This window comes from Somniosus microcephalus, chromosome 2 (assembly GCF_052327205.1).
Source record: "Somniosus microcephalus isolate GS21.2 chromosome 2, FLI_Smic_1.0, whole genome shotgun sequence".
Classification (NCBI taxonomy): domain Eukaryota; kingdom Metazoa; phylum Chordata; class Chondrichthyes; order Squaliformes; family Somniosidae; genus Somniosus; species Somniosus microcephalus.
The window spans coordinates 322093047-322118973 of NC_140988.1; the positions used below are offsets into that span (position 1 = coordinate 322093047).

The 25927-nt window shown below is 39.6% G+C and overlaps 1 protein-coding gene across 1 annotated transcript; it reads right to left on the minus strand.

Annotated features, from left to right (window-relative positions):
* On the minus strand, positions 1-25927 carry onecut2 (one cut homeobox 2). Its single transcript, XM_085974445.1, has 2 exons — positions 24567-25927; positions 1-8815 (listed from the first exon to the last, which is right to left on the minus strand). Exons 1-2 carry the CDS (start codon positions 25666-25668, stop codon positions 8523-8525), a joined length of 1395 nt encoding a protein of 464 aa, XP_085830571.1. The 5' UTR covers positions 25669-25927; the 3' UTR covers positions 1-8522.

Here is a 25927-nt window from a genome sequence, read left to right on the forward strand (position 1 = left end):
CCACGGATGTTGCCTGGCCTGCTGAGTTTTTCTAGCATTTTCTGTTGTTATTTAACATCAACTATTTGTCAGGTCAATTTCTTAATATATCCAAAGCCCTTTGTTATTGTTCCATTTTATTTACAACCCCCAGTCTGGTCTCATCAGAAAACTTAGCCAGTTTTGTTTATTAGACTCAACTAACTTTTCCTCCTTTTGTTTTGCTTTAACCTGAGAGGCGGTCCCTGGTTTTAGATTTTCTGTGTGATCTGTCTAACCAGAACTGAGTATTTCATGGAAACTTCTGTTATAGGAGGAAACAAACCATCACTTTTCTCCCCTCCCCTCCCGAAGGCTGATTCACCCTGCCAAATAGTTCAACGGCTCCTAGCTTCCCCCTGGTACCTCACACAAGTGGCTATTCTTAGGCAGTTCGTGTTGGTATGCTGCATGATCATGGGGATGCATTGTAGCCAAGTCTGATTCTGCCTTCACCTGACATCCACACACATGTGCTTTCCAGCAGGAGTTACTAGGCTGCAATTAAGAGTGGGAAACTGGCTGATGTGCTGCTCATTTTGGCACTCTCTACTGCTCCCCAGTTGAGATCAGCTAATTCAGCACAGACCAAAGATTGAACTGGGATCTTCCTGGCCAGTATCTTCCTATACCAGTCTTATTCATTGAGCCACCAGGAGAGCAGCAGGATAATGCTTAATGTTCACTTTAGAAAATACAGTTCTGTTTATTTGGGTGAGTCAGCGAGTAAAAAGTTTTAACATTATAATTTGACATTAAATTACATATTGCAATAAATCATAACAACTGCAATTCAAAAGTGGTCTCTTCACATAACGAATTGGACAATTTGCTTTAATTATGTGTTTCATTGCAAAATGGCACTTGTAAAATTGCTAAAGAAGGTTTTGTTTTATTTCATTCCACTGATCATGCACAAAAGGTTCAGTGTACCATGAGAATCATGCTCCTTATCCCACATTGTTGTTACGGAGAAACGGAATTCCCTGGGTGCTCAGCTAAGTATCGTGCTATCCCCATTAGACTTGTCTCATGAATCTTAAATGGTCTGTGGCACTACTCTCACTGTCCCATTAAAGACAGAACCGGACTGCAACATGTAGCCCTATCCCACAGCTGTTTTAGTGATTTTATCAGATAGGTAGAACAGATGTCAGAAATTGAAGTAGAAAGCATGATACAAGAACAACAGAAAACAGTAACACAGGCAAGATGCTATGAAGGATGAAGAAAACATGCAAACCATCTTGACACATCTGTAGGTATTAGAAGAACCAGTCATAGCAAATTTATGTTTAGTACCAAAAGATACTCTCCTCCTGGCCAGGTACAGTAACATAGGCACAGTCTATTAGTCTGCCTCACTATCTAGACTCATTCATGAAGAATGGCATTTGGGCATCCTGGAGGGCAACTGTGCCACAACATGAGTCAGCACCTTTTGAGGAAGGAAGGAAACTGGGAAAATAGTGAAGGGAAATACATGTGTCTTAAACTGACAAGAGAGGAAAAAATAAGTACAATGGTGAGCATATTAGTGATCAAGGCACAGAAAACCATACCTAGTAGGGATACAATGGGGGTAATTTTAATCTATCCCATAAGGTGGGAAACCCACCGGATTAGATGGAACACCAGTTCACACTCTGCCCAATATTACTCCATTGACTACAATGGAGAGTAAAATTGGGCTGGGTGTAAAACTAGCATTGCACCCGATCCCGCCAGTTTCCCTACGGGCAGGTTAGATTAAAGCTGCCCCCAATGTGTTTTCCCGAGAGGTTGAAAAACAGCCATCACTGCAGCCTTTGAATGCGTTGTAATCAGCCATTCTTGTAAGTGTTAGAGCAATAGAACACCAGCATTCTCAACAATTGTCACATATTGTTTACTGAAGCCCTGTAGAATTGGATTTAAGCAAAATGCAAAAAACTAAATCCTGGCATGCATTAGTCAATAATAATTAACTCCCTTTCACTCAGTATTGATTAATACACAAACAACCTTTGCATCAACTCACATCTCCTATTATGTTCTTCATACCTTTAAAATTATAAGGAAAACAATCAAACCTTTTGGTTTAAAAGCATTTAGTGAGATTTGAAACCAAAATCTTGTCCCAAGTTAAATTTGAAAAAAAAAGTATCAGAAATGTATTTTTTATACACTGAGTCACTCTTTTGTCCTGTGGAAGAACACTAATAGCTTTCTGGAAGAGAAAAAAACATATAATCAAACATCAGCTGACTGTCTCTCCTCTGGTCCAAACTTATGTACCCCATCCTCATCTTTGGCAAATAAATAACAAAACAAAGTCACCTCCCTCTTGATCAGATCGACCAAGAGCTCTAGCTATAAACATCCACACATCAGAAATTCTACCTTATAACTGAATTAATTCTGTTTGGGTGTTTTCTTGATCTGGAAAATGCTTTCTCTCACTATTGTAATGTCCGACTGTTGAAAGCCATTGTAAGTGGCAGTAGTGTGGTTTGAAGGATCCTATTAGTTGTGTGCAGGATTTGACTTTTTGTTTACGCTAAGTCCTATTTTTGATTTGTTTTTAAATTGACACATCAACCCATCCCAATCCCTGTGCGCCAACTTTTCCAGTGTATTCAATTCAACTGCGTTTGCTTTCACAGTCCAATATATACACAACTGTTCCACAATGTCTAACAAATAACAGGCTCTCATGCATAAATAAAATCTATTTTTAAAAAAGAGAAAAAAAATCTATTTTCTTAAATTAAAAAATATTACTCTCGATAATCACAATGCATCACCTTTGCTAAATTTTTACAACCTCATGCATAAAATTATAGCACTGTTTGGCAGTTGCTAATTTTAACACTACACTTTTAACACATAACAATTAGTCAATAAGTCTATGTAGGACAATGTGGAAATAAACGCATTTTAAACACACACACACACACACAAAGGAAAAAAAACAACGGATTGTTTCTTCAGAATATGAAAACTGTAAACTTTGGGCTCGTTCTGCAACTTTCCCAAATTCCATGAAACATTTACAATCCTTTCATAAGCGCACCTGTCACCTATTACAAAAATCACAACTTAAAACGTATAAAGCTTTTTTTATATCATAGTTACAGTTACCAAAAAACGAGTGAATAATTTATTACATATGCTATAATAACATCACCCTAGACACTATTATCTATGAGGTATATCTGAGAAAATTCGGTAAGGAATGCACGGTCTGCGCTGCCAACCTACTCAATCAGTTCTTTTTTTTTAAAGCTTTGGTATCTTAAAGAGAAAGAGAAGATAGAGATTGAGATAGAGAGAAAACTTTGGTATCTTTGTTTAGTTCTTTGCATGGTTGCATTGCAAAGCACCACAGTATAGCGGCTCACCAGCAATAAAAAAATTGGTGGCCTTTTCGAAGCTGAGGTATTCACAGGAATAAAAAAATGCACAGAGGTCTAGGAACTGGAAAGAAACACCGCTTTGGTTCAAGCAAGGCACTCGTCCCGTGGTTTATCACACTTTGCAACTAAAGCGTGCATCTAGATTTTAGTTTTTTTTTTTAAGTACAGGTATTTTGGTAATGGTGGCCACTGATTCAGGATGTGTATTTATTTATTTTTTCTGTGCATTCCTAAATGGGATATGATTTGGGCATATTACAGCTACCAAAGACCTAAAACATCAGACAATCTAGGCACTGGTTTGGTTTGACATAATCTGAGTACATATAAATTCAACTGAATGCAAATTAATCTTTCCAGCCTTCTTCTCTAAATATCAGTAAAAATGTCATGACTTTGGTAACATTACATGGCAGAATTTTTTTTCTTCCCCTGGGCTGCAAAAATAAGCTGATTAACTAAAGTTTGCGAGAGTACATTTTATACGAATAGATTGAAAGAAATTTTAATACACTAAAAAAAACCTTGTGTAGCTTGTTATGAAGTAAACTTGAATTATCTATTAGTACCACTGTAATTATTGATCCAGCAGGTTTTATATAAGTATATAGGGAGAAGAGTGCTATTTAAAATAGCAAGCAAAGCACAAGTGCTTTAATTAACTCAAAGCTCCCTATTAGATCATAAGGAACTGCTGGAAGATTCAATTTAGGCAGTGGTATTTGGTTCACTATATGAAATGTTTTAATATTCATTTCAGGGTTTTTTTTTCCTGCTGAAATTTGAGATTTATTCACTGAGTATTATTATTTTCTCATCTAGATTTTTTTCAAGAATTTGTATTCTTGAATCTAAAGACCTTTAACAGGACCTAAATAATTGCTGGTCAACCAATCTCAGATTTTTTAGGATTTAAATTGACATTGTACTAATTAACTATAAATCAGGCCCCATATTATAATGACTGAACTAACTTTAGACAGGGGGATGTTTGCATTTAGATTAGAGAAAACAGCTGTGTGTTAGACAGTGCTAGATGAAACAATCTGAGTGGCACCATAGCAACTGAATCTGCCATGTTTACCAACTCACCTTGCTATTATATGAGAATATTAACACACCCTATATTGAGGTAACAATTATTCTCTTTAATTATGTGTTACCTGGGTCCTGTTAGTAGATTTTACTAATTTTAGTTTAGAAAGGACAGAATTCTGTAAAACAGCATCTCCATACAGTGAAATATTAATTATTTTAAATATACTCCAATCAAAACTGCTGCATATTTTAGATCTATATTTATCACAATAAACACAATACAGCAAAATGCTGGTGACATTAGCTTTTTTTAAAATAATTGACCACAAGTACAAAAATTACTAAACATAGTACATTTGGTTTCTTGATGATGGATTCTAATAAGGAAATTGTCTTTTTACAGCACAGAAAAAACACACATTTAGAATGAGTGCAGACCACCATTTAGATCTTTGGGGTATCTGAGTTGCAGCTGTATTTAGGAGACAGTCTATACATGAGCAGGAGCAAAACGCAGACCGTGCAGAGAAAGAAATCTTTGGTATCTTTGGTATCATCGACGCGATTAAAATTACAAATGGAAAAATTCAGTGAGGTAGCCTCTTTGGTTCTCACTAGAAGTAGAAAGAGCTTTTACACATAGTTCATACCTGGAAGCAGCGAGTTCAGGGTTTTTTTTTCTGTCTCTTGTCACTAACGCTAAAGACTTCTTCACAATCGAAAGAAGCTGTCTAAAGCCATTTGGACACAGGGCTAAACAATGGTGGAAAGATCATTAAAGTATTTCCTGTTGTGTATTCACTTTCCCATCAGTACATGCTGTATTGTTCCATATAAAATCATTGCTTGTCCATGTTATTACTAATAAGACTGAAGGGATATCTTTCAGTGCTTATAGTGGGATAATTCTTTGGCATTGAAAATTGAGAATAAAAGATGCAGCGCTTAAAGGTGCTAAAATCCAAAAATAGATAATGATAATGAAAACATGTTGAGATATTGGCTCAGGTAGTTTCTGCACAGAAAGCATAATGTTCAACTATTACAGGATGCCTATTAGTACAATTTAGAAAATCTAAATCTCCAATTCTCTTCTATGAATTTACAGGATGCAGAATTGGACTTGTGTTAGATGTATATTTATGCACTTGCAATTTTACTCCCAGCGGTAATTTGTATTTGTTCTAATAAAATACAAAAGAAAATCAATCAAAGTTAAAGGAATTAACTTCTTCTGCTTTATAAAGTAAGCAGACAATGTGATAACTAGAGGCCATTTGAAGCACTGCATCTTTCATTTTAAATACATTTATAGTATTTGATAAATAAGAGAAAAATCACTGTTTAAATATATAGTTCACAATAAATACCCCAAATAATACAAATAATAATAATAAAGCTAATATAGCTTTTTGATTTCTAAACTACAGTCAAAAGCACTTTAAAAATTTACGAACTTGTTTAGAAATCAACTTTTGTTAATTAAATCACTTACATGGCATATGGGTATTGTGACTAGCAATGAAAATATCACTGTCAACTATCTGAACTTGTTACCACAATACGGCATATTTCTAACATCTGAGTTCATACAAAACAATAAGAGCCACACAGGGAAAGTACTGTCATTCTCTCTGTGGGGGTCAACCTTCAGTTTGCTGGTCCAACTGGTTTGGTTTCTTTGGATATAGCTTTGTTTAAGGATATAAGCTTCCACATTCCTGGATAAAGCTATTGGACTACAGTATACCAATACTGCACTGTCTTCTTTTTGTAAAATTATCGTAGATTTCCTGATGTTCTTGAAAGTTGAACTCGTCTTGGACGTGCGCAGGGACTCCATGCACAAGATGCTGAGCTTAACGTCTATCAACGCACAATGAATAAAAAACTCATAGAATACTTAGGTTAAAGTATAAATGATACACTAGCGACTGTAATCATTTACTAAGTTCACTAACAAACATCACCAATGGACTCTTTTGTGCTTAAGATGAAGAGTGAACTTTTAAAAATCTATGGATCAATTGAATCTGGACCTTTTAAAATAAATAATTATCATGTCAACATTTCAAAATAAAAAGTTTATACATTTTAAACTAGATATACAATACAAGTAAAATAATTTGGAATATATTAATATTGTATGAACTGCATTAATTTACGATAGACTAATCATCAAAATTATTAATGATAGGTTAAAGTTCACTTAAATTATCCAACTTGAGACTTGATAACCATTGGCTATGTTGAATGCTTGTTAAATGCATATGGCTAAAATCAGACACCACAGTAATGCTTAGTAACTAATGTAATGCAATATACAGTTTGCAAACACTCCCATATTTAGTTACCTTTACCGAGCTATGGGAATGGGTTGCTATCTTTGGTAGAGGTGTTTAATCTGCACCCTAACATCTTGTGCTTGGAGACATTTGGATCCATTTGTTGGTATCCTGTTCCATTGGAATTGCTAATTAGGAGGAAATTGTGATACTGAGTGGGCATTTCCCTCTCTCAATAAGACGAACATTGAAAGACAGGCCAACAGTGCCAACAGCACTCAACTGTAATGCATAAAAACTACAAAACAGATCCATGTCTCTGTGAAGCTGACTTTGGTTGAAGCGGAAGAGGTTTTCTGTTGTTCTGTACAACGTTTCTCAAAAACTGCATAGGCACACGTTAAAGACAATATTCAACTTTAAGAGGCGGAGAGTGTCGTCAAATGAAGCAGCAATGATCCGTGGCATTGCTCCCTTGTTGTTGCTACTTTGCTTGTTAACCCTTTCGTAACTCTGCTTCCCAAAACGACTAAGACATCCATTGAAACACAGTGCGTACGTTGTTTCCTGACGTGCTTCTTTTGTTTACAAGTTTGTTGCAGAACAATTAGGTGCAGAAAAAAGTTTCTTTGGTTTCGATTTAATAATAAATAGAAAAAAAAGTATCAAGTGTCTTCACGAGAGTCTTTAAAGCCTTTGGCTTGCCTTTGAACACGTCAATGGTGTTCTTAAAGGGCCCGTTCAGTGGTGAATGTGCACATGTAGGAAGAAGGTGTATTGATGCCTAGTTTTAGGAAAAAATAAAACTATTTAATGTTTGTGCTTCTGCACTCACCATGGGCAGCCCCCTTTACACGGGCTACTCAGTGCGTTTGCAGTATTAAACCAGTGTTGCCCAAGAATAGAATCTAAGTGTGTGAATGCATAGTAATCTACAACTAATAAGACAAACAATATGTGCTTCTCCTGCAGCAAACAGCTGCCTTCACGACCGAATGCTCCTGATAGCTTCTGAAAACAAAAACAAAACAGACCATATGATTGGACATTACAGAATAACGCGGATTTGGTGATTGGGAGGAATGTGCTTGAAGGTTGTGCTTGCATTCCCACCACTAGCAGCTCCACCCAAGGGGTGGCTCTAGCGGTGAGGGCACGTTTACTAGCATCATTCAAGATTCGTGTCGTGTTGCGCGGACGCAGGACTGAAAATCTCCGGAAATGCCTTTGATATTTTGTGCTTGCCTACTCACCGCTAGCAGCCCATTCTTAAACAGCCTGGTTAGTGATGAGATAGCATGATTGTACAAATGTTCTCCAATAATTCTATTGAGGTTCCTTTTTTTAAAAAAAAACCGCTCAAAATGAACGTCACTTACTGTCAGTGTCTGTGCCAGTTTCACCGCATCAAAAATCATTGTGTAGCTACCAGAAACTGACAATTGAAGCAACTCACAACTGAACTTATTGTGTCACAATTATCTTCAGGCAAAGCACTAGACATATTGCTCAGCAACACAGCTCGATGTGCTCTGCCTGATAACGTCGGAAAATTCACCAAATAGGCTCTCGGCTTAGTTGTCAGTTTACAGCAAGGGCTCAAATGATTTAGGGAGAAATCTTAAATGCCAGACACTTTCAAATAAGTGCCGTCCCTTTTTTTTTAAAAGTGTGTTGATGAAGATTGTGCTTATGCACTCACCACTGAACAGCCTCTTCAAAAAGCAAAAAAAAAGAAAGAAAAGGTGTTGAGTTGTGCCCAGTTCAGGTGCACTGTCCTCAATCATGCTTTGGTACAAGTGCTTGAGGTCGACGATGAAGCGCCTGGGCTCGACATGGCTTCGTCCTGCCATTTGTCCAAGCTTCGCCTCCGGGCGTTCATAAAGAAATTACTGACGGTGGTCAACTCCAGACCGAGCTGTTGCGAGATTGTGATCTGCATCTCCTTGGAAGGGCGCTTATTTTCCTTGAAAATGGCGAAAAGAGTTCGGCGTTGGAGGTCAGTGAAAACTAGCCGTGGCTTCTTTGGTGTATTGCTCTTCTCTTTGTTCTGTTCTTGTTCTTTGCGTTTGCACGCTGGGAAGGAAAAGAAAAAAAATAATAATATTGAGGATTTATAGAAACGGGCTGACGTTATCCTCGTCTGCACAATATCGAATCTTGCTTAAAATATCACTTTGTTTTACCTGAGGTTTCGAGTTACTGGACGTGGGGTCGGGGGGGGGGGGGGAAAATCAGCTGATGGCAATAAATGTGGAGCTGAGCAGTGTTCTAACCGATTAATTACAGAACACGCCTACACTAAAACAAAACCTGACCAATAAAATTGTGCAATAATTACTTCACGTTCGTTCTCTGTGTATTTTATTTTCATCTTGTATGTATGTAAGAAAAAGAAAGGAATAGGCCATTTGGTTCCTCGTGCCTGCTCCGCCATTCAATAAGATCATGGCTGATCTTCTAGCTCATCTCCACTTTCCTGCACTATCCCCATATCCCTTGATTCCCTTAATATTCAAAAATCTATCGATCTCTGTCTTGAATATAATTAACAATTGAGCCTCCACAGCCTTCTGGGGTAGAGAATTCCAAAGATTCACCACCCTCTGAGTGAAGAAATTTCTCCTCATCTCAGTCCTAAATGGCCGGCCCCTTATTCTGAGACTGTGACCCCTGGTTCTAGACTCCCCAGCCAGGGGAAACATCCTCCCTGTATCTATCCTGTCAAGTCCTGTAAGAATTTTGTATGTTTCAATGAGATCACCTCTCATTCTTCTAAACTCCAGAGAATATAGGCCTAGTCTACTCAATCTCTCCTCATAGGACAATCCCCCCATCCCAGGAATCAGTCTGGTGAACCTTTGTTGCACTCCCTCTATGGCAACTATATCCTTCCTTAGGTAAGGAGACCAAAACTGTACACAATACTCCAGGTGAGGTCTCACTAGGGCCCTATATAATTGTAGTAAGACATCTTTACTCTTATACTCAAATCCTCTTGTAATAAAGACCAACATACCATTTGCTTTTCCAATTGCTTGCTGTGCCTGCATGTTAACTTTCAGTGATTCGTGTACAAGGACACCGAGGTCCCTCTGAACACCAACATTTCCCAATCTCTCACCATTTAAAAAATACTCTGCTTTTCTATTTTTCCTACCAAAGTGGATAACTTCACATTTCTCCACAATATATTCCATTTGCCATGTTCTTGCCCACTCACTTAGCCTGTCTATTTCCCCTTGAAGCCTTTCTGCATCCTCCTCACAACTTACATTCCCACCCAGCTTTGTATCATCAGCAAACTTGAATATATTACATTTGGTCCCCTCATCCAAATCATTGACGTAGATTGTGAATAGCTGAGGCCCAAGCACTGATCCTTGCGGTATCCCACTAGTTACAGCCTGCCAACCCGAAAATGACCCATTTATTCCTACTCACTGTTTTCTGTTCATTAACCAATCTTCAATCTATGCTAGTATATTACTCCCAATCCCATGAGCCCTAATTTTGTTTAATAACCTCTTGTGTGGCACCTTATCGAAAGCCTTCTGAAAATCCAAATACACCACATCCACTGGTTCTCCCTTATCTATTCTGCTAGTTACAACCTCAAAAAACTCTAACAGATTTGTCAAACATGATTTCCCTTTCATAAATCCGTGTTGACTCTGCCCAATCCTATTATTATTTTCTAAGTGCCCTGTTACCACGTCCTTAATAATAGATTCTAGCATTTTCCCTACTACTGATGTCAGGCTAACTGGTCTGTGGTTCCCCGTTTTCTCTCTCCCTCCTTTCTTAAATAGTGGGGTTACATTTGCTAACTTCCAATCTGCAGGAACCGTTCTAGAATCTATGGAATTTTGGAAAATGACAACCAATGTATCCACTATCTCAATAGCCACCTCTTTCAAATCCATAAGATGTAGGCTATCAGGTCCAGGGGAATTATTGGTTTTCAGTCCCATTAATTTCTCCAGTACTATTTTTTCTAATTTCTTTCAGTTCCTTATTCTCGCTAGACCCTTGGTTCTCCACTATTTCTGGGAAGTTTTTTGTATCTTCTTCCATGAAGACAGACACAAAGTATTTGTTTAATTTCTCTGCCATTTGTGTGCCCTCTGGTACTCTAACCATTATTAATGTGTAAGCATTAACATTGGTCGGCTTTTCCACCATGGGTACACCCTCTTCTTCCCTGATGCCCATGTGTATAATTTCCAAGAATCACTGGATAGCTACCGTGAACGGGTAACTTGTCTGCCTCCACCGCCGCCCCACATCTCCGCTAGCTCTGGTAGGGTCCAGTTAATGTTTTGAACCCAGGGGATACGTGGATCAGATCCTCTAATTTCCAAAAATTTTTTAGATGACCGATCTCTTTGAACAAAAGGTTGACCTTAATTGGGCTGCAGTATACCAGCTACTGACTGGGTGTCTGCATCACTGGGAAGTCAAGTGGTGTCATGTGAAAACGCTGGCTCCCATCTGCTGGGATTGCACATTCTTGGATATGGGCCAATAAGATGTACGAAACATACGAAAATGACAGACAGGAAAATACCAGCTGGTCCATCAAGCCTGCTCCACACTCATGATGGCTGGAGCATCATGACTCGGCACTTCCTAACCCCGTTGCAGCCAAGTATCCCGAGAGAGGAGGAAGAAAAACCAGAGAGTGTCTTAGATGGGATCCGGAGTCTGATCCGGATCAGCAGCAGAGGCTTTACAACCTCTTGGGTTTGGAATGGGTAAAATAATTTGGCGTTCCTGTTCCTCTACACCGACTTCTGCCGGGGAGAGTTTGCGGTAAGGCTTATCTTCTGCTGTGTCCTGGTCGAATGGCACAAATGGGCGCACACTGACGGTGCTTACGGGTGCAGAATGGCGACTTGAACCAAGCAGCCAGCGCTTATTTAAATATGTTCCAGCATTACGCAACGCTTTCAGAAGAGGAATGGAGAAAGTAGGGGGAAGTGAATTGTTTTGAAGGGTATTTCTGTACCTATTCCAATTCACCTTAACAACAATCAGATATAATATAGACTTAATGCACAACAGACCAGACTATCTTTTTTTTATGAAGCTATGAGCAACTGAGATGCCATCACCATCTTTTTACAAATACAGTTTCACAGCGCCCTGTGGATCAGCTATTTTCCGGGGTCCGGACACTCCTCGAGGACCTGTCCACGGTGCTGAACTGACAGCTGTAATTGGGAGCAATTGTTCGTTTTATCTCTTCCTTTTTTCTGAAATTGTGTTAACAGTACATATATCTTTCCACGCTGTATGTTAAATACCATATCTGTGAAGCTTCCAGAAAACGTAATTACTATTGATTTTTAATGTTAGAAAAGTAATATTTTATTGCCCCCGCGATGTGTCAAGGGTCTCTGGCCAGAAGATGGCAGTGTTGTACACGCAATTCTCTGGGACAGCGCTGTGTCCCGCTGCAAGCGAAACTGATCTCAGATAAACTGTAGAATAACTACAAAAGCTTATTCTATCACTAATGATTGACAAGCACTATGAATAATCAACCGAGGATCAAGGGGCCGCCTCAGATGTTATCGTCATTACTAATAAACCACGAAGATGGGGAAGGTAATAACACACAAATCCTTACTGCAGTTTCCCACCGAAACCGCACTTGAAAAATGTAAAAGCAGGACTTGAATGACTAATCGCCATGAATAATATAGATGAATATCATAAATACGGTCGAGCGGCCTCTATAAGCATTGACTTCCGTCTAATGTTATCACTTTACCCGAACCTCGACTGAACTGAATTTCAATGAAGAATATAAATGCATTGTGCTGCATCAAATTAGGCAATGTTATTTTTTAAGAATATGATTAACTAAAAGAAGAATTGTATCAGTATCCATACATTAGGAATGTCAACACTGGTCGGCTAATCAAGATGGTTATCGGCTCTTGGTTATTGATCAACTCCACGAGTAAAGTTCGGCGATGGCGTAACTCCAATTAGTCAATAAGTTATTCCGAACATGATCCGATGGCAGTGAGTAAATATTAGAGGTAATTATTATTCAACATGGGCGGGCCTCGAAAATCAGCTACTGCCATCACTGATAGACTAAACTGCACTGACAGTAGCAGAAAGCAGGGGCTATCTGTAGGTTATGTGTGCTAGTTAGCAACATTTATCCAACTCGTTAATGAACACAAGTTGTCGCCGTATGAATTGCACAAGCTGACTATCGTGGACAGCAGACAGGAACGAATACAATGCCACAGCTCTGTGTCCTCAGTGATTGTGTGTGTGTGTTAGAGAAAACAATCTCCTTTATCGGCCATTTTTAAGCTCTCTTCCTCCTCTTCTGAATGCATTGATTCCTGACTTGGGTACAGTGTCATGATATCATTCGCCCTCCTGGTATCTCAATCTTCATGTTTGAGCCTGCAGATATTCCCCATTGGATGGCATCAGTGCTGTGCTCAATCCTGTCCTTGCCCAGCATCCACACTTCCAGCAAGGGGCACTGGGTAGTGATGAAGAACGGCAACATTGGCCGAATTTTTTTTTTTCAAACTCAAGGGCACTGAAGTCAACCGTAGCTTCAGTGCTGCGGCCTCAGCCGAGAAACAGCTAACTCAGCACAGATCCCCGGGATGGAGACTCGGGTCGGCCTGCTCTCTACTGCACACCAGGTTAGCCTCGGCAATTAGGTTTAATCTATTGGTATGAACACTTTTATTTTATTTTATTTTTAAAGCAGATCCATTGCAGTAGATATTTAAGAGTGGAATTAAAGATGAAATCCTTCCAAAGATCCTTCAAGCTGGGGTCTGGAGACTATGATTGGAGAAAGTTGTGAAAGATTTCCTAGTGGTGGCGATTTCTGCACTCCCCAATTATCACAATGAATGTAAATTACTGTCTTGCAAAGGTCAAGCACTGCTGTTCGTAATTTAAACTGTCAAACAGGATTTTGTTTGCGGGTGAAGAAAAATTCACCAAAAAAAATGCAACGGGACGAGGCGGGGATGGGAAGCGGGGCTTAATTCTGTCGCGGGCTTGCAATATCTTTTCAAAGCTCTCAAAGAGCCTGAGATTTCAAGGCTTTATTTTTTTTTTAAAACTCAGGACATTTTGGACTTGACCCGGGACAATTCTCTCCGGGAAAACTAATGTCAGGACTGGGCTCTGACCCTTTCGGGGTCCATCCATTAAATTGCTGATCTCAGTGGCGGCAAACAAGCGTGCCAACAACTTCAATAGCTTGCACTGCCTCACAGAAAGACCCCCAGTGTCACAATAAAGTAGCTGTTGATGGCCGCTCCTCTAATCCAAAGATCTGAACCCAAACGAAAAATAAAGCCACGCGTATGTAGCCAGTTTCCAAAACAAACTGAACCGTCTGTCATGTCAACAAGCAGCATGAACACGAATGCTAATAAAAAGATAGCTCGTGTTACGCCATCGAATTAATCAGTTAATCAATCAGTCAGTCGATTAATTATACACTTTAGCTGTCAGACACCAGCTCTTCGCGTATCGGGATGAGATTTTACAAGACCTGGTTTTAGTTTTACTCATACTTCCGCGCGAGCGTAATGCTAAATACGACATTAAAAATAGTTTGCTGCGTTTTATTTTATTTCTCAGTTGAAACTCTAGTCTTTTCAAGCACAGACACGAACCCCGGCCGGGCACAATGCCCAGCACACATTCGCAGAGATTGACTATCAGATATTAACTAATATCTAACCTTTGGAAATCAGGTGAGGAGGTCACGTATTATTTCTATGAAATAATTTTGCAATTTTTACAATTGAACCCCCTCCCTCCCCCTCCCACCCCAACCCGGAAAGATGCACCGATGTGACAGCGCCTATCATTAGAATGTGATTTAATTCGATGTGAATGACAAAATATGTTTGCAAATGTCTTTTTAGTCGACCGGAACAAATTAAACACAAATATTTGCAATTGTTGGGCTCCAATTGCTGTTGGAATGTCTGGCGCTTTTAAACATATCCTACAGCCATAACAAGGATCTCGTTTATTTTAAAAAAAACAACCACCCTGTTCCCTGCATTATTTGTTTGGAAGGTGTTTGAGTAAAGTTGTCTATAAGTCAAATTCTGCAACATTTTCACCATTGGTATTATTCCATTACATTTATATTCTGAACTTGTTTATTTACTTTGGCTTTCTGCATATTTTAAACAGTTTCACTCAAATTGAGAATCGGTGTTCGGAAACGCAGCATCCTGCTATTGCCATCCTTTATTTCCATCCCTCTATTCCGGATTATATGTTTTTAAATGATTTATAATACATGTAACGCAGTTACGCAAATCGCTGAGTACAACTGCAGTAAACCAGTATCAACACACGCCAGTGGCATAACATGCATACCCAGTACGGGTAGCGAGCACACATTTCTCAGTCAGACTCAACAGTCAAAAAGTCAATCTGATGACGCTGTTTAAACGCTAATTACATCCACTAATGTGGCGATTAATTAATCTTGCTTCCTAACTAGGCCTAGTGCCTGCACAATCCACCCTGTGCACTAGAATAACAAGACAGTAAAGGGTTTAAAACACGGACGTCATGACTATATATATATATAAATATACATATAGAGAGAGAGCAATCTGCATATGCCAGTGTGAAAGCAGTAATTCCTGCAATTTCTCCAACAATTTGCAACCATAGAAACATGTTGCAAATGAATCAATTAGCCGGCACCATCGCTGAACCTTGCCCTTTGAACTCAGTAGCAGACTAATAAACCCATTAACTCGCACAGTGCTCCTTAAATTGTTTTTATGTTCTGTTTTTAAAAAACCAAATGCCGTTTATTCACGAAATAGACCAGAGAGACACAATGTTTACTTTAGTGGGATTGTTTGGGTGGACGGTTTAGTTGGGGGGAAATGTCAGATCTTGAGTCGTTTACGCTTTAACCGTAAACAAAAACAAGGCCCCGTCTATTACACTCGGCCTGACACCTTCCAACAAGCCACAGCATTTACAAAAAATGATCGCTAGGGATTTTAATTACTAGGCATTTTTTTTTAAATTCACCTTATTTATCTAAAACTGGTGAAGCGGTTGTAGGCTCCTATTCAGACGGTGTGGCTGTGCTCAGGCACACTGCTGGAGGAGTGGTAATCCCCGAGCCTGAGATGTGATTGGTGAGAGCATTTTGCTGCAGCCACATCCAGTCCAGGTTAAACAACGAGATCGCCTCCCATTTTGACATTATTAGTTCGTAAAATTGTTCGAATTCTGTCAGTTTGATGAGGTTCGTTTGTGACAACACCACGTCAAAGACCCAAGGAAAATAAAGACTTACAAAATGCGCTGACAATACTGTTGTAATAAAAATAGGATTTGTATGTATAATTAATATGCTAACTTTTAAAATATTACAAATAACACACGGTACCTGTTATTTTTATCCCGTCCGCCCGCACGTTTTCTTCTAATCCAAAGTGCAAAACACCAATCCTTCAACGTTTAAAAATCCCACCGGCGAATGAATAGGGTTTCAGTTCGCTACCTGCCCTCGGTCTGTAAGAGCGGCACAGCCGTCGCTTTTTTTTCGTCAGACCACTTGTCCAATTTGTGTCTAGCTCTCTAAGTCTGTCTGTGATATGGCCATATCTGTCTTTCCTCTTCATCTGCATCGGTCCTCTCGCTTTCTGTCTCTATCTATGAGATCTCTGTAGTTCTCTCCCCTTCTTCGTCTCTTGGTCTTTTCAGTGTATGTATTTGCAAGATATGTTCTGCCTTGCTCGGTTATCTTGTACATTCATTCTAACCTGCTATTATAGGAGGGAGGGGGGTTTCAATGTCGTTTTGCTGTTGCATAACTATCTAACCATACGTGAGTTCAGAAGACGAGGGTTGCAAAACCACGCATCCCATTAGGATTACAAATGAAAAAATCAATAATGGCTTCTAATTACCTGTGAAGTTAAACAGCGCAGGCTGGGATCATCACAGACGCCCCCGTCCTCTCTCTCTCTCTCACTCGCTCTTTTTAATGTTCAAGAACTGCATGTATTTGTAATTCGAATCAAACCTCTGTTGGGTTTTCCTACCGATAGGTCAAACTAACTAGGCAGATACGAAACTTTATGGCCGTCACATTCTTATTTGAATAAGTGGAACAAAAGAAAAAGAAACCAGGACCCTCCGAACCGATGATACCAAATTTACACAAAGCAGTTGTGTTTACATTAAACTCCATTCATCTTGCTTGACTTTAAAGCAACCAGCGTCAAGCGGTATATGGTCATTAATACAAACAGGGTTTTCACTGTGTAAGATGACTTTTCCACAATGTTTAAATAGAGAAATAGTAAGTATTAAGTATTTGATCACGTATTCTTCATCCACGTCTTATTGGAACGTATTTCGTAAACAGAAATCATTAAAACATTATATCTAAATACATCTTTATGTATATATTTCACCTATATTTGATCTAGGCACATAGCTATAGGCGACCTATAAAATGTCTGGCATTATAGTAAAGTTTGCGGACATAATTAACAGACGTGAGTGCTCGGTTTTAGCTCTGATATTTCTGCTGACTGCATCGCCGCTTTAAGTTCTAAATTATTCGCCTGTTAGATTTCCCTCGACTAAAAGTGATGAAGATAAGTTTAAAATGAATACAAGTTAGTAACTAAATGCTGCGTTTCCATTATTCTTTTACTAAAATATACGGCAAATAATAGAAATGTGCCTGTCTATTAAATATGTAATATATACAACGTATGCTAGTATGTTACATATAGAATATTAAACTATAATGTGCACATACACTATATGTTCCATCATAATGTATGGATGTTAACTAACGGATAGCGCATATATGTGTTTATCCTGCCTGTAATCTGTACTATTCACAGTGTGCACGATATATGATTGAATAGCCTATGATTTAATGATTATACTATATATACTGTGTATTATATAAATGCTGTATATTATCTATAATGCATATTGATTGCAACTGACATACACAGTATACGACTCATAATACATGTCTATAATCTACAATGTATATAGAATTAATATAAAGTAAAATAATATAAAGATTATACGTATTAAGAATGCTACAACTTCAGCAGCAAAGCATATTAGGACGGTGCGTATATTGGTGCATTGCCCTATCCTCAAAAACCTTGTGGTAATGACGCCCCTCTGTCATTGTCTGCCCTGTGCCTCCTGCTTGTAGAACACTTGTTTTAGGTGTTCTTGTATTTCCCAGCAATAACAAATCGAATGACAATACAGTATTAAAAAGAACAGCATCCGGGTAAACAGTAAATCTATGCAAGAGCTTCTTTAAACGTGCGGTTTCCTTAAAGGGAAAGGCTGGATCAATGCGATCGATGGCGAAGGTTTTCCCTATTCCTATATCAAATGAATGTCGTTGCTGATAAAACCTCAAACGGGGAGCTTCACTGGGCCACTTCTCCATTGTTTTTTACTCGGGTTGTGACAAAATGAAAATCGATGTCAGCGAGTCACTAACACCACAAATAAAACAAAGGCTTGTTTGCACTGACCCGCGGTCGGAGAGAGCAAAGTTCTTTGTGATAGAGCTCTTGGAAAGAAGAAGAAAAAAGGAGAACGCGGCGCTCCGTCCAATAACCCAAGGAGGATTGATATTCAGAAACACGTTTCGCTAGCAAATTCGAAATTAAGAAATAAACAAACGGTAGAAAACAGCAACATTCAGAACGAGCAGGAGCGTGGGGGATAAGAACATTTTTTTTACTTGTATGCGGCATAAATCAACCCTGAAAAGATTGTCAAATTTGTCAGAATAAACACGAGAGCTGATCCTTATCAAGAAATTCTCAATGTCAAGGATAGAACTGAATTTTACAGGGGGAGCTGCAATATCTTAAATCACTTACAGTGCAAAGATTGTGATAGTCACGGCGATGATAAGGGCGTCACTCCACGCTACACTAACAGTATTTATTATGGGATTCTATTGTATTGTTTTTTAATATAATTTTTATTTAGGATTATATTTTAATTATATATCCTTAAAAGGACGTTGTGCACAAAGAGAGAGAGAGGCCACCAATTGTGTGTAAGTCAAGCTGTGGAGTTCTATTAGACCAGAGTTAAGAAACTAATCTTAAACATGAGCAAAATACCGGCACCATGTACATTGCACTCGGCTGTTTTCTCAGATTGTGTTACATGTCCTTGTGAGAAGGGAAGATCCCAGGAGAACAATAAATATCGATATACAATTATGTTATTAAAATTTGTATATAATGTATAGCCCACATGTATAACGTTTGACGTCGCTCCGCTCCTCGTACTTAAATAACCCCCAAACACTGCAGCGAAATAATCTTTGTAAAAAAAATCTGCGCCGTATCTGAACAGATACATTTTATGTTTGCGAATTGAGCTTTAGTTATATGATTTTAAAATGTATAAATAATTTTCCAAACGTGGTCTCCTTGTACATTTTACTCTTTAACATTTAAATTTTATATATTTTGCAGATTCATCGAGGTTTCCCGAAGAAGATACAATACAATTATTTGTATTTTGTGACAAATTAATATATTTGGTACAGAACATGATGGTGTTAAATGTTAGAAAGAATGTCAAACAATTAGAAAGCGCTTTGTACTGAAAGAATGAACACAGCGCCAGCATTTACAGTACTGCCTGGCTAACGAAATATGAATCATTCACACAGTTATGTTTAAAATGTTTAAAAAAGAAAATAGCTGCAAATATAATAAATAAGGAACAATGGATTATATTTTCCAAAACTTGGGGCTACCGGTGTGGGTGCTATAATTACGATCTGAGCTCAACTAACATACATAGAATCTGTGACGATCAAGTACGGTTAGGTTCGTATTAAGTGGGTTGCTAAAACAAATACTATTCAAGTCAAAATAATGTCTATTGTAAATGTTGAATCTAACAGCAAAATATTCAATTGCCAGGAGATTGACGATTTCTATTGTATCTGTGAAAATAATCAGAAAGATGTACTCGAGCCTACGCTGAGATTTCGGCACCAATTTTAAATGGTAATTGCATTCAACAGCACTTGGAAGCTGTAACTGTATTCAGTATTATAGGATGATGATGGGAGGGCAGCGTCTGCCCCCTCCCCCTCCCCCGCACTGGAACATAATCTCTTCCTACACTGCCGTTGATTCCTAATGATACCTATTTCGAGGTCCCTGAAGAGTGTGTGATTAATGCTTAAAGGCAAGAAGTTTTTTTAACTGACGGTCTTTTACATCAGAGACACGTCTGAATCTGCATTTAAACAAGGATGTTGGAATGCAGCCGTCACCGTGCTGAAGCGTCGAACGTACGCCGTGCCGGCGAGGTTTACACACGCCAGATACCCAATCGTTTTGAATTGCAATTTGCTGCGCTAATTGGGTTCCTGTCACTTAACACGCGGTCTCTGGTATGCGTATTAAGTTTTCCACCTAGATAAGTCCATATATATATATTAGTATCCCAGACGGAAACAGTAAATAATCATCTTGGCGGTTTTTGTTTGTGGACAATACTGGGGCATTGATTCTAACTTTAATGAATTAATTTGAGTTAAAGTGGAATACTGTATCTGAGGTCACATGTCAGTATCATTGTCGGCTCTTAATAAGATCAACATAGTCTCGCAAAAGAAAAATAACTTATCAGTAAGACTCTGATTCAAGGACATTAAAAAAAAATACGTCAATTTCCTGTGTCATTTGTGTGTTACATGTTGACAAACTTACTTTAAGAATGTTTTGGAGGAACTCTTTAAACCGTAATCTACCCACATCAGCAAAATGAACAATAACACCGTTACATCTTTGGTCATAATGCAAAAAGGGAAAAAAATCGATAATAAAATATAGTACTACTGTTAAAAAAAAACACGTGAGCTATCATTGTCATGGGCTGTGAACTAAATGTCTTTAAAATGGTAGCGAGGAGGGAACTCAAACTACCAGGAGACAAAGGGAAGATAATGTGGACGACAATGCCGGGAAGACTATGGCAGCTTTACTGGAACAACGTCGGATCAGGTTTCAAATCAATGTCTAACCGGGTCCTTAGGTTTATGTTATTGTTGCCAGCATTAATGCCCTTTTAATCTTCTAAAGATTATCCTCATCGATCCACGTCCATATACACAGATTTTTTTATATAGTGACATAACCACATTATTTAAATACTGTGATCAAAATAAATGCCACTGTTTCATTTCTTTCCTTCCACTCTCACCACCGCCCCCCCCCCCCCCCCCCGCCCCAATATATCTTTCCTTGCCCTCAGTGCTCTCAGGAATCCTCTTCTATTAATGAACAGTAGGAAGGTGTTACTCTCTCACACAAGGGGCTGCCAGAGGCAAACATCAGGTGCGGGAGGGTTTCAATTATTAATTTGCCAATTGCAGCAACAACAACTAACAACTGATCCGAGTGACTGGAAATAAAACTCCGGGATTAACAGAGACACGCTGGTGTCGGTATGGCAGCGAATTTATTGGTTTTACAGATGGCATTCGGCATTCAGACGCTCTTGCATCTCTAGAAGCGATTCCTTTTTATTTATCATTCTATCCAAGTGGGCGTTCTAAATATAAATCATTTATGGAGCCGGCGCGAGAGAGAAAGATACTGGTTGACAAGGCTATCAGCTCCAGCGGCGAATGAGTCCCCAGATTTTGCCTGGTTAAAACCGAGGCAAGGGTGACGTTGCAGCAAGCAACCGGTCATGCAGAGATTGCCATTAATAATTCATATCTGCGGCTTCTGGGCTTCTTTTCAAAGCACTGCCAGTAAGCATATTATATCTTCAGACAAAATAAAGAAAGAGAATCCAGCTACGGCACATTTAAAAAAAAATCTTTTTAACAAATAAAATGTTTCAAAAATTAGCAATATAGTTCACACCAGAAAACCCACACTGTACTCGCCTCAAGTGGTTGGATGAAATGTTGTTGTCCTTCTGGTCTTTAAAAAAAAAATCTCCTGGTCTGTATTTAGCTGGAGTTAATAAGGTGTTGTAAGAATATATACCTTCCGAAATCATGCTGTAGCGCGTGCGGTACGAATCTCTGAAGTCATTTTCCGCAGCAGTGATGGGGTAATGCACAGGGCCCGCATAATGGGTTGATTTATATAAAACAGATAATTTTTTCAATGTTTACTTTATTGCCAAGGTTGTTCTTTTTTGTGCATTGTGTTTGTAAATACCAAATCAGCTGGGCAATAAACAGTTTAATTATTCAAATCAGAATTGATCGCCTACCTGAGGGATGTGGGGTGAAATTCATTGATAATAGTGCAATCAAATAAAAAATGCATTAAATGCAAACACCAAATTATAACATCATTTTTTTTTTCCTGTCAGCCTGCTTGTGTGGCTTTGCTTGCGTTTTGAATTTTGTTGAATCAGCAATCATTTACTGTCAGCTTTTACCGAAAATACAGTCATGAACATAATGTTATAGATACAGGGACAGACAAACAGACGGATAGACGGGGTGACTATTTCAAGGCCGTTATCAAAATGTCTCTTCCACCTCTTTCAGGTCAGCAGCTCAGCTGAATTCAGAAGCTAATGGCTACAAGACGATTCAGATAGGCCTACTCTGATCATCACCTATATCGATTGAATAGATTTAATTCTAGTACGGTTGTACCCGCGAACTTGGCAACCTGTGATCTCAAATATTTCAACATGTTTTGTATTTTCTGGCATGGTGACATGATTTAAAATAATTGCATTTTTTTTCATATCTGTTGCAACCCCAGAAATGAAAAGCAATCAAATTGCTTATAATTTTAAGAATTTTGATTTCCTAATCAATCTGGAAGTTGTGTGATAAGTGAAAACATAAATGTAGAGAAAAAAATTAAAGAATGTTAGCGAAATACACGCAGTCGGTTACGACATACACGATGTGCACCGCGTTTTTTGTGGCGCACTGTATAAGGATAGAGTTTCTCCACTAAATGCAGGGAAAAGCCAAGTTTAATTGAAAGAAGTAATTACAGCAATTACAACACATGGCCGTGGTTTACAACATCGTCCCTGATTTGTTTAAGCGGATAATGACAGCAGTGATGAAAACATTGTATATAATAAATGGTGCTGATATTTTCACTTAAAGCAAACACAACACAAAGTTTATATTTGCATGTTAAAATAAATGCGAAATATCGTACAAACCCGAGCTATATTATTCCTCTAATCTATACTGGTAATTCAATGAAATATAGCCACGTATCACTGATTGCCCCAACGAGCGAAAAAAAATATTTATCTCCTCCAAATCTACATATTTACGAGCGAGTTCACGTTACGTAGTCAAATAAAGATATCGAATCGAATTAGACATTGTAATAGATGTTGCTTCCATTGTCCTTTTGAGGTACGAAGGTTAAATGATGGCTCTCGGCGCCGTATGGATTTGAACAGTTACCTATTTGCCAAGGAATGCAAGAGTATTTTTCCATATATATTGAAATAAAATGCGCTCTCCCAATGTGATCAAATATTACTTTCACTTATTTGTCTTGTAGGGTAGAATTCCATAATCGCGCCTACTGGGTATTAAAGAAGATTTAAGAGCAATGCATTGAACAGTCTTTCAAAAATGGCAATGTTAATTACATTATATTAAATAGTCCCCAACTGCAGACAAATAAAATTCTATGCGTCCAAACACACACAATAGGGATGAGCTCGGATTTGAGGGACCAACACGGCCGCTAGAGGGCGGAAACGCAATTCCTCCGATTTCCCAATCCCACTGCCAACCACCGAAGCTCGTTCTCAATCGTTGCGATTCACCACAACAAAACGATCGTTTACTTATAGCACTGCACTAGTCTTACCTATTCGTTTAAATACACGCAAAACAGCTCAAGGCTTGTCACTCGGCACCCTACAACACTGTGAAAAGCGTAAAACACTGTATATGTTTTCTCTTTGATTCACATATTATACGGACTAAGCAGAACAACAAAAAGCGGTGGCAGAATTCTGTTTAAAAAAAAATAACGGCGTTGTAGATGAAGAACCCGAGAACTAACCGAGTGCTGCAGACTTAACAGAAATCGGTCGAATTGCTTCTGTCCGATGCAGAGCTGGCATGAGCAAGTGCGGACAACAATAGTCCGATTTTTAGCCCTTACAGATCTCTAGCAGGGGGGCTGAAGTTAACGTTAGTAAAGGGAATTACTGTGCTACAAAGGAGACAAAAAAAAAGCAGTTCAGAGTCTGACATGGGTTAAACAGGCTGGCAGCACGTAGGATTCTGGATAGTGCAACTGCGAATGTGTTGATGGTCATCAAGCAAGGGGGGTGGGGAAGCATTTGAACACTGCATTCTTAAATGGGTTTTTAAGGTACATTAATTGAATGGTAATCAGATGTTGATGCCGTTCCACGTTACGATTGTGGGTGTGTCATTTCATTGAGGGAATAGTGAATTGTCTTCTGATGGAGCTATTGTGCGAGCACTGGACTAAGGGGAACCCTGAAGGAGCGCTGCGGTGGGTGGAATGGGGAAAAACAGAAAAATACGCGGGTCTCCCCGCAATACTGGCACGGGTGCATCTAACCACAAAGAAAGGCAGTTTCTATTGAATATTCTCTTGGCGATGAATTAGAGCACAGCAAATAACAATTGCAATGATTTTTGGTTGTTTTGCACGGTTATTGTGAGTTTATCCCCCCCTCCCACATCACATACGAATGCACTACCAATTCCCTCTTCACAGTCTCAACGTGCGAGCATTATCCCCTGGCTTACCTGCGAGCCTTAAGGCTGACATTCTCTGGAACTCAGGCTCTTGAAGCCATTTCCACATCCGCCTGAAGGTCTCCCGTCCCGATTTAAGTTTACTCCAAGGTTTGGGGTTCCTTAAAAGGTCAGAGAGGGTTCCCTGTGAGCGGCACAGCACCCTTTGAGCGAAGATGGCCTGTGGGATGCTGTAGCGTTTGAGTTCCGCCGTGATCCTTTGTGCTACTTCTTTGGTATTAATCTCTTCCAGCTGGCCCGAGCTGTTAGCCTGCGAGCCCGAGGAGGAGGGAGGCCGATCCCGGCTTGAAGCCAACACGGGCCCGTGAGATTGATGGTGACTTGAGTGACCGTGGTGGTGGTGATGCATGCCGTTCAAGTGTGGCATCATGCCCGCCGACGGGGCTCCAAGACCCCGAGACAGGTGCTGGTCCCCTCTGGCCAGCATAGCCGTGTGAGCTTCGAAGTTGGGGCTGAGCATCTTGTCGTGGCTGTTGGAGCCGTAGCCCTGGATGCCCTGATGGGTGTTGTGAATGGAGCCCAGGCCGTTTCCCAAAGGGTTGCTGGACAGAGGGGAGAGGTTTTGAGTCATCCCGGGCATGTCCTTGTGGTACGGGTTGTAGAGATTGTTCATGGCAGCAGGCAAGCCCCTTTCGTCCCGCATCAGGGTAAAGCTCCCGCTAACGTTGCCCGCCAGCCGCTGGTGGTGGTGATGGTGGTGGTGGTGGTGATGGTGAGGATGGTGGAACTTATCCGAGACGGTGGAGATGGGAGGCAGGGGCTGGAGTGGCGTTAGTGTGGTGTAGGTGCTGCTCATGCCCATGCCAGGTGGAGACTCGCAGGACATGCTCATGGCCGGATGGAGAGGGATAGAGAGCTCCGGACGGTAGTCCCCAGTCCCATCCAGAATGGAAGCCATACTGGACACCATTGCAGATCTGGTCGTCAGTTCCCGATGAGCTGCTGAAACTGCCTGCCGCTGGTGACTGTTCATCAGATCGCCCGTGGATTGCTCATGGCCTATTCCACCATGCAAATTCCCAATGCTGTCCATTGTAATCTCCGGGTTCATGCCATATACCTCTTTGGCTATACATCTATACGCGTTGTTCATTCAGTCCATTAAAGATTATAATTGTTTCTTTGGGCTTGGTAAATCAAGGAGAATTTTTTGCTACATATATATATGCATGTATCGATGATATATACACACATACATATACACACACAAATATATATATATGAAGAGAAATAAAGATAAAAATGAAAATGTTAAGGCCTCACGGGTTGCAAAGATCACCGATAACACTCAGACGGGCCAGTGCTGTTTCTCGCCATGTCCGAGCCTGTCCTCCTCCTACGTCGACTGTTTA

Excerpts from the sequence above, each read along its gene's own strand:
- onecut2 (XM_085974445.1), bottom strand. The coding sequence starts at position 25,668 with ATGAACAACGCGTATAGATGTATAGCCAAAGAGGTATATGGCATGAAC. Across the intron at positions 8,816-24,566 it reads GTCAGCCTTAAGGCTCGCAG|CGTGCAAACGCAAAGAACAA; the intron begins GTAAGCCAGGGG and ends TTTCCTTCCCAG.